Here is a 14,936-nt window from a genome sequence, read left to right as displayed (position 1 = left end):
GAAATTCGGGCTGCTCTCCCAAGGGAGAGCGCATCGCGACATCTTTTTTTTTTTGTTGTTGTATTTTTTCTGCCTGCAATTTTATTTGTTTTCCTATCGAAGTGGATTTTTCTACATAATTTTCCCGGGGACGACCCTTTTGTTGCCGTGGGTCTTTTACGTGTGCAAAATGCATGCTGCACACGGGACCTCAGTTATCGTCTCATGTGAATGACTAGCATTCACCACTCAAGGTCTGGTGGAGGGGAAGAAAATACTAGCGACTGCCAGTGTGATTCAAACCAGTGCGCTCAGATTGTCTCGCTTCCTAGGCGGATGCGTTACCACTAGGCCATCACTGTGGGTGTTGACACTGCAGGTTGTATGTGGACCAGGTGACGACGCTGGAGAGGCAGTTCGGCTTCAACAGTTCTCAGACTGGCGTCATCCTGGCGGCTAACGACGTGGGCTTCCTCCTCATCGTCCTCTTCGTCAGTTTCATCACCAACAAGGTCAGTGCAGCGCTCATGATGGTGTGAATGCTGAGCTCTCCTTTATTTCCTCAGTTCTCTCTGTCTTTGTGACTCAGTCCTGAAGTGAACTCTTTATGGCGGGTTGGGCTGTAAACAACAGGGTTGGATTGGGTTTATCTGTGGTTTGACACCTGCAGTTTACACTCAGCAATCGTCAGTATCTTAATCGATGTGAAATTTCTCACATCAACGATAGAAGTGAGTACAAACTGACTAGTTTCATAATTACAGCGAAATGTCCGTTTTCGTTAATGAAGCTACAACCAGACAGACAAGAGCAAGGTTTAGACACCTGACCTGCAGTCTCAATGTGAGGGGGCCGAACAAAAATCCAGTCTGCCACCTTTCAGTGCATCGAACACCTAATCTCAAACACAATTCCGTTCCTCAGGTGAACATGGGATGTCAGTCAAACATCTTATTTACATTGAAATTCTCTCCATTTTTTCTGCTTTGATACGTGTTCGTCTCTTGTTTATATCTTGCTGCAGTACATTCCAAAGTATAGTGACCCGGGTGCACTGTACAGGTACATATTCCACGTGCGCTAGGATTCTTCACCCTGTTGTTCGGGCTGTCTGGCTTTGTGTGTGCGCTGCCCCATTTCATGTTCGGAGCTCCCAGCCCCTCCCTGCCCCCCACTGGAGTGGACCCAGCCAACCTGAGCGGCATGGTGTCAGCTGTGCCCTCCAGGAGTCTGCTGGGTCAGATCTGTGATGGTGTCAACCACACTGTACTGGACTGCCATTCCTCCACAGGTCAGCATCACTGAGAGAGAGGGGGGGGGGGGGAGACAGAGAGTGGGACAGAGAGAAACACACACAGAAAGAGAGGGACAGAGACAGAGAGAAGGAGAGACCCAACACACACACACACACACACACACACACACACACACACGCACTCGCGTCTAATATCACTCAAAGTGAACAGACGTTGAATTAAAGAAAGAACACACACACACACACACACACACACACACACACACACACACACACACACACTGCATTTAACGAGTCTTAGGTAGCTGGACCTAAAAATTGATTTTATAAACAAAAAGAAAGAAAAAGAAATGCTCGTTGTTGAAATATACCATCACTCAAGATGTATAGTATATTTCAACAACGAACATATCGTTTCTTCAATGGTTACTTCATCACCTGCCATGGATATGACAGCCAAGCAAAACTATACAAACCATCACGACCAGCGATGTCATTATCTTCATCGTTGTGGCCATTATTACTAACGTCATCATCGTCTTTGACATAGGCACACAATTTCAGCCTGGTGCTGTCTGTGCGAAGAATGTGCCGAATCCGACAGAGAGGTGAAGAGAGGTATCAGGACAGAGAAACCAAATCACGCTGGTAGCTTTGCTGCTCTCCACCTCCCCAGTCCTCAGCATCTACATGCCCATGGTGACATGATAGACCTATACAAGTACATCCATTGTAGCTGCAAAGTGCAGAATCCAGAATTACGTCTTCTGGAAGGTAGGGAAACAAGGGGCATCTGCCTAAAAGTGTGTGAGGTACACAGCCGATTGCACATCAGGAGTAATTACTTTACAGAACGTGTTGTCAGCACCTGCAACAACCTTCCAGACCACGTAGTTACGGCACCAACTGTCAACAGCTTCAGTTCCAGACTGGGCAAACTTACCGACAACATACAATCCTGCTTGCCTTGAACAGGAAGGACAGTAGGACCTGTACCGCCACGCATGCAGGAAGTACTCAAATCCTGACGGTGAACAGGCCTTGAACGAGGCCTCAAGCACCACAAGTTCAAGAAGAGGAACAGATAGCAGGACGTAGAAACATGACACAGCTCCACGACATCATCAGAAAACTGTCGGGCTAGTAGGGCAAAGCTAGACAGACCTGTCACGGACAATGAAGGAGCTATCATGGCAAAAGAAGACCACACGGCAAAAAAAGTTGTTGAAACATTTCGAAAGAAATGTGAACAGACACAGCCCACTCGACCTTTGAAACCAGCCTGCTAAAACCAGCCTCCCAGCTGCCAAAGCCCCAGTTGAGAGAGAATGAAGTAGGCAATGCTACAATTGAAAAACGACAAAAGAGGACCATGCGACATCTCTGTAGAAGTCCGAAAGGCAGACGATGAAAGCACCATAGAGCTACTATACCCCTTGTCTGTGAAGATCTGGAAGGAGAACTATCAGACCGGAAATAGAGTAACTTCATCACATTCCCCAAGAAAGACGACCTTAGTGAATGCTCCAACTGCAGAGGTACCACCATGTCACACAATATCAGCAACATCGATCTACAGGAAAAGACACAACTGCCAGCTGAAAGCGAAACTGGGAGAGGGTGTGTGGCTGGACTGTACACAACGAAGACCAGCGTCAGGCATCACCAGACAGGCCCTGGTATGGAACCTTCAAGGGAAGAGACAGAGAGGCTGACCGACAAACACCTGGCCAAGACACCTCCAGGCAGACACCAAGAAGATTGGACTTACCTGGAGCCAGACAGATGCAAAGACACAGGACGGGGAATCATTAATATCTCTTGTTGACAGTCTATGTCCCAGGACGGGTGAAAGGTCAAAGTTAGTAAGCTGCGGCAGTGTAGTTGTGTACGTTTGCTTCACCACACTTTGTCTATCTCTCTCTCTCTCTCTCGCTCTCTCTCTCTCTTCGTCTCTGTCTCTCTCTCGCTCTCTCTTTCTCTCGCTCTCTGTCTGTCTCTTTCTCTCTCTCTGTGTGTCTCTCTCTGTCTCTGTCTCTCTCTCTGTCTCTGTCTCTCGCTCTCTCGCTCTGTCTTTGTCTCTCTCTGTGTCTCTGTCTCTCTCTCGCTCTCTCTGTGTCTCTGTCCCTCTCTCTGTGTCTCTCTCTCTCTCTGTCTCTGTCTCTCTCTCTGTCTCTCTCTCTCTCTCTCTGTCTCTGTCTGTCTGTCTGTCTCTCTCTCTCTTTCTCTCTCTCCCATTCTCTCTCTCTCTTTCTTTCACAAATGATCATAATCATCATCAACATTATCCATATCAACTATGAAATCACCATCTTCATCACCGTTCTCTGGTCCTGATCACCGGCGTCCTCAACCCCCACCTCCACCCCCACCCCCACACTACTGTCCCCCAGAGGATGGAGGGGGGAGTGAGGAGGAGGAGGAGGGGGACAGCCGGGCACATGCCCATGCGGTCACGGCCCTGGCAGTCATCGCGACGGGCATGGTACTGCAGGGGGTGGGCAAGACCCCCCGCACCTCCTTCACCACCACCTATGTGGACGCCAACGTGCCCAGGGTCAAGACTGGCTTCTACATGGGTGGGTGGTCTGTCACTGATAAAACAGAGTTCTATACCTTCTCCTTCTTCTTCTTCTTCGCCTTCTTCTTCGTTCATGGACTGCAACTCCCACGTTCACTCGTATGGACACGAGTGGGCTTTTACGTGTACGACTGTTTTTACCCTCCACTATAGGCAGCCATACTCCCTTTTCGGGCGTGCGCATGCTGGGCATGTTCTTGTTTCCATAACCCACTGAACGCTGACATGGATTACAGGATCTTTAACGTGCGTATTTGATCTTCTGCTTGCGTATGCACATGAGGGCAGTTCAGGCACAAGCAGATCTGTACATATGTTGACCTGGGAGATCTGAAAAATCTCCAACCTTTGCCCACCAGGCGCCGTTACCGAAATTCGAACTCGGGACCGTCAGATTGAAAGTCCAACGCTTTAACCACTCGGCTATTGCGCCCGTCGGGGTTCTGTATAATATTATATATGGATGCTTGTTGAATGTTTTCCTCCCTTCAAGGGAGCTCAACGCACTTTACAATAAACATAATAAAAACACACAGACACACACACACACACACACACACACACACACACACACAATAACTCACATATGGAAGGGGAAGAATAAGATAATGATTTAGCGCTCTATCAAGGTTCTACATGGGTGGGTAGTCTATCACTGATTAGACAATGCCCTATAGGTGGTGGGTGGTCTGTCACTGTTAAGACATTGTTCTATAGGTGGTGGGTGGTCTGTCACTGTTAAGACATTGTTCTGTAGGTGGTGAGTGGTCTGTAACTGTTAAGACATTGTTCTGTAGGTGGTGGGTGGTCTGTCGTGATCCGAACCAGCGCGCTCAGATTCTCTCGCTTCCTAGGCGGACGCGTTACCTCTAGGCCATCACTCCACTTGTGGAGGGTGGGTGGTTTATCACTATCAATAATAATTTTTTTAAATTCGATTTCGATTTTGATACTGTCATTTGTCACTGATGAATCAGGGTTCTATATGGGTTGATGATCTGTCACTGTTAACGCAAAATTCTGTATTGATGGGTGGCCTGTAATTGACAACACAGGTAGAAATGGGTGGTCTGTACGACAGTCTTATAAGTGGGTGGTGTGTGATTTGCCTATCTCTGCCTTTGTGTTTACTCTGTGTGTGTGAGCGTGTGTGTGTGTGTGTGTGTGTGTGTGTGTGTACAGGTATCATCATTGCTGTAGGCGTCGTCGGGCCAGGGTTGGGGTTCGCCCTTGGGGGGTTCTTTTCATCGATCTACGTTACCTTGGAAGGTCAGTGTCAGTGTCAATGTCAGTGTCAGTGTCAAGGAGGCATCAAAGCTCTGCGAAATGGTCCATGTACACCACTTCATATCTACTTGACAGCGATGATGATGGTGATGATGATGATGATGATGATGACGACGATAATGATGATGATGATGATGATGACGATGATAACAACGATGACGATGATGATGATGATGATGTTGTTGATGATGACAATACTCCCTACCCAGCACTATACTACCCTTACCCAATCTTACCATACCATACCCCATATTCAGCCCTACACTACCCTTACCCTATCTTCCCATACCATACCCCCTACCCAGTCCTACACTACCCTTACTCTATCTTACCATACCATACCCCCTACCCAGTCCTACACTACCATATCCTATCTTACCATACCTTACCCCCTACCCAGCCCTACACTACCCTTACCCTATCTTACCATACCATACCCCCTACCCAGCCCTACACTACCCTTACCCTATCTTACCATACCATACCTCCTACCCAGCCCTACACTACCCATATCCTATCTTACCATACCATACCCCCTACCCAGCCCTACACTACCCATATCCTATCTTACCATACCATACTTCCTACCCAGTCCTACACTGCCCCTACCCTACCATACCATACCCCATATCCAGCCCTACCCTACCCTATCTTACCATACCGCTCCTACCCAGCTTCGCAATACTCTACCCTAACACACCATACCATATCATACCTTACCCCATACCCAGCCCCTCCCTACCCTACCTGCCCCGTCCCCTATTCCACCCCCCCCCCCCTTCCTCTCGTCTCCTACAACCCTCCCCTACCCTCTCCCCTTCCTCTCCTCTCCTACAACTCTCCCCCCCCTTCCTCTCGTCTCCTACAACCCTCCCCTCCCCCCCCACCCCGACCCCCACCTCACGCCAGGCACACAGTAGTAGTCACCCCCTTCTGGCCGGATGCCTGCAGACACGGACATGAAGTACCGGAACCCCAACTGGATCGGGGCGTGGTGGCTGGGCTTCATCGTGTTCGGTGCCTGTGCCTGTGTGTGTGCTTTGCCCCTCTTCTTCTTCCCCAGGCGGATGAGGAAACAGGGGCACGAGGAGAGAGAGGTGAACGTCACGGAGCTCCCCAAGGCACAGACAGAGAACGAGGAGGTCGGCGGTAGGCTGTCCCACTTGGTGAAAGGTGGGGATAGGGGCGTGGGGTGTGCGTGTGGAGGTGGGGTAGGGGGTTGGAGGGGGGGGGACTGCTTCCGCTCTGACGTTTCTACTTCGCGTTTGTTGAATGCCGTTCGTACAGGGTGTTGAATTCTTGGTTGTCTTTGTTCGTTTGTTTATTTCTTTATTGTCGTTTTTGTTTGTTTGCTTGGTTGGTTGGTTGGTTTCACACAGCCTAATGTGATAACCGGACAAAACTCTTACAACAGCCAAAGCCTTCAGCAGAAATATTACACCATCGAAGTAAGTAGACTCTTCTCTATCCTTGCAGCAAACAGTTCAACACGTACCTTATTTCAATGACGTACTTTCGGTCCAGGAAATCTCCCAGCTATGTCTTCATCATTCCCTGTAACATTCACCACTGGCGAAAGATTACTAAAAATCACAACACCTCACCACACGGGGGAAAAAAGTTGACAGAGAGGGGGAGGGTGGAGGGCATGTCGAAATAACCGAACAAAAATCTTCTTGATCTTGAAATGCTCTATATTCTGACAAACAAGTTTCCTGGAAGTATTCGTGCCTTGAATGACAAGAATCCTGGCAGTAATGTATATTCTGACAGACAAGTTTCCTGGAAGTATTCGTGCCTTGAATGACAAGAATCCTGGCAGTAATGTATATTCTGACAGACAAGTTTCCTGGAAGTATTCGTACCTTGAATGACAATAATCGTGGGAGTAATGTGTGTTCTGACAAAGTTCCTTAGGAGTAATTCGTACCTTGAATGACAATAATCGTGGGAGTAATGTGTGTTTTGGCAGACAAGGTTTTTGTGAATAACAATAACCCTGTTAGTAATGTATATTCTGCCAGAAAAGGTTCCTAGGAGTAATTCGTACATTGAATGACAACAATCCTGGCTGTAATGAGTATTCTATCGAGGTTCCAGGGGGTATTTATAATTTGAATGACAATAATCTTGGGAGTAATGTGTATTCTGACAGATAAGGTTTCTAGGAGTATTCGTACCTTGACTGACAATACTCCTGGCAGTGTGACGTGTATTCTGGCTGTACTGTCAGGTTTCCTTGACTGACAATACTCCTGGCAGTGTGACGTGTATTCTGGCTGTACTGTCAGGTTTCCTTGACTGACAATACTCCTGGCAGTGTGACGTGTATTCTGGCTGTACTGTCAGGTTTCCTTGACTGACAATACTCCTGGCAGTGTGACGTGTATTGATGCTGTACTGTCAGGCTACCATGAATGACAATACTCCTGGCAGTGTGACGTGTATTGATGCTGTACTGTCAGGTTTCCTTGACTGACAATACTCCTGACAGTGTAACGTGTATTGATGCTGTACTCTCAGGTTTCCTTGACTGACAATACTCTATGCAATGTGACGTGTATTCTGGCTGTACTGTCAGGCTACCACGACTGACAATACTCCTGGCAGTGTTACGTGTATTGATGTTGTACTATCAGGCTTTCTGGGAGCCATCTGGCGCCTGTGCACGAACCCTGTATACATGTGCGCTGTGCTCTCCGTGTGCTTTGACCTTCTGTCGGGGGCTGGAGTGTACGCCTTCAGTCCCAAGTACATTGAAAACCAGTTCTCCTTCCCTGCTTGGAAAGCCAACATGGCTTTGGGTACGTTTTTTTTGTTTTGTTTGTTTGTTTGTTTTTTTGCAGACACACGCCTGCATGCTCTTTCTGTCTGTGTCTCTGTTTCTGTCTCTCTCTAAATTCACACACACACACACACACACACACACACACACACACACACAAGCACACACACACACACACACACACACACGCACGCACGAACGCACGCACGCACACAACAGATATGAATTCTGAATTTACAAATTTTGATGATACTGATACAGTCAATGGTGAAATTACGACCCCGTTCAACCTCAATTAACAAAATTCATATGTGAATGTTTCAAAGAACACGTCACGTTTTAATTGGAACACTTTTCATTTGCTGATTTGATTTAGTTCTCTCTCTTTTTTTTTCTTTTTTCTTTTTTTTAATCTTTTATTTTTTGTGTCTATAAACCTTTCATTTCCGGTTTTCATGACAAATAAATATGATTCTGATGATTCTGATTCTGATTCACACACACCACCACCACCACCACACCACACCATATCACACACACACACACACACACACACACACACACACACACACACACACACACACACACACACACACACAAGAAAAAGAAACAACATCAACAACAACAACAAATAAAACAGAACTTGTTGGACTTTGAGGGTCCCGAGTTCGAATCTCGGTGGCGCCTGGTGGGTAAAGGGTGGAGACTTTTCCGATTTCCCAGGTCAACATGTGCAGACCTGTCAGTGCCTGAACCCCATTCGTGTGTATATGCACGCAGAAGAGCAAATACGCACGTTAAATATCCTGTAATCCATGTCAGCATTCGGTGGGTTACGGAAACAAGAACATACCCAGCATGCACACCTCCGAAAACGGCTGCCTACATGGCGGGGTAAATAAACAAACGATCATACACGTAAAATTTTAAATGTTTGAGTGTGTATGTGTGCGTGCCTGAAATCTGATTAAATGACACAGGGAATGAACAATGAGCGCCCAGTGGCAGCCGTCAGTCGGCTCTACCCAGGTAGGCAGCCTGTTGAGTAAATGACCCCGTGTTTGTAAACCGCTTAGAGTTTGTATTTGTATTTCTCTTTTAATCACAACACATTTCTCTGTGTGAAATTCAGGCTGCTCTCCCCAGTGAGAGCGCGTCGCTACACTTCAGCGCCACCCTTTTTTGGTTGTGTTTTTTTTCCTGTGTGCAGTTTTGTTTTTCCTATCGAAGTGGATTTTTGTACAGAATTTTGCCAGGAACAACCCTTTCGTTGCCGTGGGTTCTTTTACGTGCGTTAAGTGCATGCTGCACACGAGACCTCGGTTTATCGTCTCATCCGAATGACTAGCGTCCAGAACACCACTCAAGGTTTAGTGGAGGGGAAGAAAATATCGGCGGCTGAGCCGTGATTCGAACCAGCACGTTCAGATTCTCTCGCTTCCTAGGCGGACGCGTTACCTCCTTACGTTCTTTTACGTGCGCTATATAAGGATAGGCGCTGTAGAAGTATCCATATCAGTCAATCACTCGATCAATCAAACGACGTTGTGTTGCCTCTCTCAGCGGGGATGATGCTGGGGGCGGGCTCGATCGGCACCTTCATTGGAGGGTACCTGACCAAACGCTTCAAGATGGGCCCAACAGTCAGCCTGACCTTCGCCACAGTCATCATGGCCATCTCTCTCGCCCTCACTGGTCTGCAGATCGCCTTCAAGTGTGACCAGCCCTGGTTGTACAACAGTCCTGGGTCAGTGTGTGTGTGTGTGTATCTGTGTGTGTGTGTGTGGGGGGGGTGTCTGTGTGTGTCCAAATGTGTGTGTGTGTGTGTGTGTATGTGTGTGTGTAAATGTGTGTGTTTGTGTTTCTCTGTGTGTGTGTGTGTTCGAGTGTGTGTGTGTGTGTTTGTATGTATGTGTGTGAGTGTGCGTGCGTATGTGTGTGTGTGTGTGTGTTTCTGTATGTCTGTCTGTCTGGTAGTTCCCCTCTGTGTGATATCCCCACACGCTGTGTTCCCCTCTGTGTGATATCCCCAACACGCTGTGTTCCCCTCTGTGTGATATCCCCAACACGCTGTGTTCCCCTCTGTGTGATATCCCCAACACGCTGTGTTCCCCTGTGTGTGAGCAGCCCGCTGTCCAGTCCAGAGACTACCATGTCTGACTGCATGGAGGGCTGTGGCTGTGACGACACTGACTATTTCCCCGTGTGTGGGGGGGACGGCCGGACATTCTTCTCGCCTTGCCACGCGGGGTGCAAGGGGAGTGTGAGGGGGGTGAGTGTTGCGTTATTTGTTATTTTATACCCCACCAGGGTGGTATTACCGTGTTGTGGTCCTTGTCTTCAGTGTCAACTTCTAGCCAATGATCGCAACAGAGTGTTTTGTAAGATTCTGACGTTTTCGGTTCAGTGTGGACGTTTCCTAGTTCTATTGTATTTGTCTGCCATTTTACGATGAAAGACAGTTGTGTGGATGGTACTTTTTTGCTTCTGCCATTTACAAAGTGTCATTTTTTTCAGTTTCTCAAGAAAGAGTCACTGTTTTTCGGACACTTCTTTATCATGCCACACCACATTTGATAGACATTGCATACCAACGCATTAGTGTACGAAAGACTGAAGGAGAAGAATGTGTTTCTGTTCTGTTAATTCTGCCATTTAGGATGAAAGGGTGAAACAAAGGAAGATGCTTCTGTTAATTCTGCCGTTTAGGATGAAAGGGTGAAACAAAGACAGATGCTTCTGTTAATTCTGCCATATAGGATGAAAGTTTCAAACAAAGGAAGGTGCTTCTTGATTGTACCATTTACAATGAAAGAGGGAAGTTGAATCCTCACACTTTCTCTGATGATCTGTGACACAGCAACAGACACGGCAATAGATCAGTTTCTTTCACTTTTCCTGGTCATGTATTCCTCTTTTACAACATCTCCGTTGGCTCCCTGTCTCACACAGAATAAAGTACAAGATCAGCACTCTATGTTATAAATGTATTCACAAATCTGCCCCTTCCTTTCTCTGTGGCTGCCTTCACATCTACACCCCATCTCGCTCTCCACGATCGGCTTCGGATCCACTATGTTTACGCATACCCAGATTCAAGCACTCCACTGTCGGCCGCCACTTTTTCTCTGTCTCTGTACCTTGCATTTGGAATTAGCTAAGTGACTGGTTATAAAGTAAGCTGTTAAGTTTTTACCACTTTCATGTTTCAATTCAATCTTTTCACTTTTAATTTGATATTTTGCTGTGTTCATATATGTGTGTTAGACTCGACTTCGGGCTGAGAGACTGATTGGTGTGAGTGAGGAGCCTTTGAATGCACATGTCATTTCCATTCGGATGAATAAAGTTGCATTGTACTGTATTGTATTGTATTTCTCTTTTTATCACAACAGATTTCTCTGTGTGAAATTCGGGCTGCTCACCCCAGGGAGAGCTTGTCGCTACAAAACAGCGCCACCCATTTTTTAAAATTTTTTCCTGCGTGCAGTTTTATTTGTTTTTCCTATCGAAGTGAATTTTTCTACAGAACTTTACCAGGAACAACCCTTTTGTCGCCGTGGGTTCTTTTACGCGCGGTAAGTGCATGCTGCACACGGGGCCTCTGCTTATCGTCTCATCCGAATGACTAGATTCCAGACTACCACTCAAGGTCTAGTGGAGGGGGAGAAAATATCGGCGGCTGAGCCGTGATTCAAACCAGCGCGCTCAGATTCTCTCGCTTCGTAGGCGGACGGATGCGTTACCTCTAGGCCATCACTCCACATTGTATTGTTATCATTATTCATCTAGGAAAATAACTGGCCCCTGTTTTGTTCCAGAGTTACGTGAACTGCACGTGCATCCCTGGAGGGCTGGCGGAGGCTGGCACGTGTGATTACAGCTGTGACATGTTCTACCCCTTCATCGTCAATGCCTGCGTCAGCACCCTCCTCTCCACCTTCGCCATCATCCCCAAACTGATCATCTACATGAGGTGCGGCACGTCACTATCAGCTGACGATGATGATGGTGATGGTGGTGGTGGTGGTGGTGGTGATGATGATGATGGTGGTGGTGGTGGTGATGATGATGGTGGTGGTGGTGGTGAATAAGACGATGGTGATAATGATGATGGTGATCAAGATGGTGATGGTTAAGGTGCTGATGATGATGAAGATGGTGATAATCAGCGATGATGATGATGATAATGATGATTGTAATGGTGGTGAAGAAGAAGAAGAAGATGATGATGATGATGAATGTGGTACTGGTGGTGGTGCAGGTGTAAAAGCCGGTGGTAATGATGGTGGTGAATTGGTTTTTTTTAGTTGTTTTGTTTTATCGCAGGGCTGTGGAGGAAAGAGACAAACCGCTGGCTCTGGGGTTCCATTCCTTCATGACTTCTGTCACGGGTCGGTGGACTTTGGCTTTGTCTTGAGGAGACAGACAAAGACTGGCAGACAGACAGACAAAGACTGGCAGACAGACAAAAACTGGCAGACGGACAAAGACTGGCAGACATACACAGATTGGCAGACGGACAGACAAAGACTGGCAGACAGACAGACAGACAAAGACTGGCAGACAGACAGACAGACAAAGACTGGCAGACAGACAGACAAAGACTGGCAGACAGACAGACAAGACTGACAGACAGACAAAGACTGGCAGACATACAAAGACTTGCAGACGGACAGACAAAAACTGGCAGACATACAAAGACTGGCAGACGGACAGACAGACAAAGACTGGCAGACATACAGACAAAGACTGGCAGACGGACAGACAGACAAAGACTGGCAGACATACAAAGACTGGCAGACGGACAGACAGACAAAGACTGGCAGACATACAGACAAAGACTGGCAGACAGACAGACAAAGACTGGCAGACAGACAGACAGACAAAGACTGGCAGACAGACAGACAAAGACTGACTGACAGACAGACAAAGACTGGCAGACAGACAAAGACTGGCAGACAGACAGACAAAGACTGGCAGACAGACAGACAGACAGACAGACAAAGACTGGCAGACAGACAGACAAAGACTGGCAGACCGACAGACAGACAGACAAAGACTGGCAGACAGACAGACAAAGACTGACAGACAGACAGACAAAGACTGGCAGACAGACAGACAAAGACTGACAGACAGACAGACAAAGACTGGCAGACGGACAGACAGACAAAGACTGGCAGACATACAAAGACTGACAGACGGGCAGACAGACAAAGACTGGAGACGGACAAAGACTGGCAAACGGACAAAGACTGGCAAACGGACAGACAAAGACTGGCAGACAGACAAACAAAGACTGGCAGGCAGACAGACAGACAAACAAAGACTGGCAGACGGACGGACAAAGACTGGCAGAAGGACAGACAAAGACTGGCAAACGGACAAAGACTGGCAAACGGACAAAGACTGGCAAACAAACAAAAAGACAAAGACCGGAAAACAAAGACTGGCAAACGGACAAAGACTTGTGGACGCAGGGACAAAGACTGACAAACGGACAAAGACTGGCAAACAAACAAACAAAGACTGGCAGACGGACAAAGACTGGCAAACAAACAAAGACTGACAAACGGACAAAGACTGGCAAACAAACAGACAAAGACTGGCAAACAAACAAACAGACAAAGACTGGCAGACGGACAAAGACTGACAAACAGACAGACAAAGACTGGCAAACTGACAGACAAAGACTGGCAGACGGACAAAGACTTCCAGACGGACAGACAAAGACAGTCAGGCACTGAGACAGAGGAACAAATAAATAACCAGTCGGACACACAAAGACAACCAGACAGAAAAATAACCAGAGAGAGACAGGCATAGAAAGAGAGGCAGACGCACAGAGAGAGAGAGGCAGACGCACAGAGAGAGAGAGGCAGACAGACACACAGACAGACATTTATTCATTCATTCAGCTTGCATATGACCTGCAGAAACACATACACTTGTGCACTCACGCACACATGCGTACATACTGAGGTTGCGTGCACGCGCGCGCACACACACACACGCACACACGCATACAGACACACACACAGAGGCTCAGAGAGAGAGAGTTTCAGTTTCAGTAGCTCAAGGAGGCGTCACTGCGTTCGGACAAATCCATATACGCTACACCACATCTGCCAAGCAGATGCCTGACCAGCAGCGTAACCCAACACGCTTAGTCAGGCCTTGAGAAAAAAAAAAGAAAAAAGAAAAGCTTGCATAAATAAATAAATAAATAAATAATAATTATGATATAAAAAAGGTAGTAGTGATGAAAATAATAATAAAATAATAATAATAATAAATAAGTAATTAGATAAATAAGACAACAATGATGATAAATAAGCAAATAAATGTAAATAATAAGCTACTAGTAGTGATGAAAATAATAATAAAATAATAATAATAATAAATAAGTAATTAGATAAATAAGACAACAATGATGATAAATAAGCAAATAAATGTAAAACATGAAGACACACATTCACACATACACCCACACATGCATAACAGATATGCGCCAAACACACAGTTTCACAGATATGAAAGCACAGTCAAATACATATAAACGTACATGAGCTCCAACACACACACACACACACACACACACCACATTACCCTGCACCTCCTCTACCCCCCTCTTCCACACACTCATTTCTAGTCTATGTATCGCAGCTGCCACGGCACACACACACACACACACACACAAACACGCACACACACACACACACAGATGAACGCTTACTTGTACAAGCACACACACACACGCCCATATCTCCCATCCCCAACCCCACACACATATATACAAAGATATATATATAATATATACGTTCCAATATCCTGTTGCTCCCACAGTGTAGGCATGCATACACTCACATACCTCATCCTCTACCCCACCTCCTCCCTGCACCCCCATCTCCCCCTCACACACACACACACACACACACACACACACACACACGCATGCACAGAACTCTCCTGACACTTGCATACACTTACACTCTCACACATGCACAAACGCACTCACAAACACAGACCCACACATACACACAAACACA

At 46.8% G+C, this 14,936-nt stretch overlaps 1 protein-coding gene across 3 annotated transcripts in view; it reads left to right on the top strand.

Moving 5' to 3' along the window:
* Positions 1-14,936, top strand: part of LOC143289730 (solute carrier organic anion transporter family member 2A1-like) — a 55,693-nt gene that overhangs the window by 39,916 nt on the left and 841 nt on the right. For all 3 annotated transcript variants that reach the window (XM_076598815.1, XM_076598813.1, XM_076598814.1), the window contains exons 3-12: positions 375-491; positions 1,042-1,270; positions 3,628-3,813; positions 4,998-5,084; positions 6,054-6,275; positions 7,742-7,906; positions 9,451-9,634; positions 10,015-10,159; positions 11,709-11,863; positions 12,217-12,281. In XM_076598815.1, coding sequence (XP_076454930.1) covers positions 375-491; positions 1,042-1,270; positions 3,628-3,813; positions 4,998-5,084; positions 6,054-6,275; positions 7,742-7,906; positions 9,451-9,634; positions 10,015-10,159; positions 11,709-11,863; positions 12,217-12,281 — 1,555 coding nt within the window. The remainder of the gene's footprint in view (positions 1-374; positions 492-1,041; positions 1,271-3,627; positions 3,814-4,997; positions 5,085-6,053; positions 6,276-7,741; positions 7,907-9,450; positions 9,635-10,014; positions 10,160-11,708; positions 11,864-12,216; positions 12,282-14,936) is intronic.

The sequence above is a fragment of the Babylonia areolata genome, chromosome 14 (assembly GCF_041734735.1).
Source record: "Babylonia areolata isolate BAREFJ2019XMU chromosome 14, ASM4173473v1, whole genome shotgun sequence".
NCBI classification, from domain to species: Eukaryota; Metazoa; Mollusca; class Gastropoda; order Neogastropoda; family Buccinidae; genus Babylonia; species Babylonia areolata.
The sequence above is the reverse complement of the archived record's forward strand: the minus strand, read 5'-3'. Positions and strand labels throughout refer to the sequence as shown.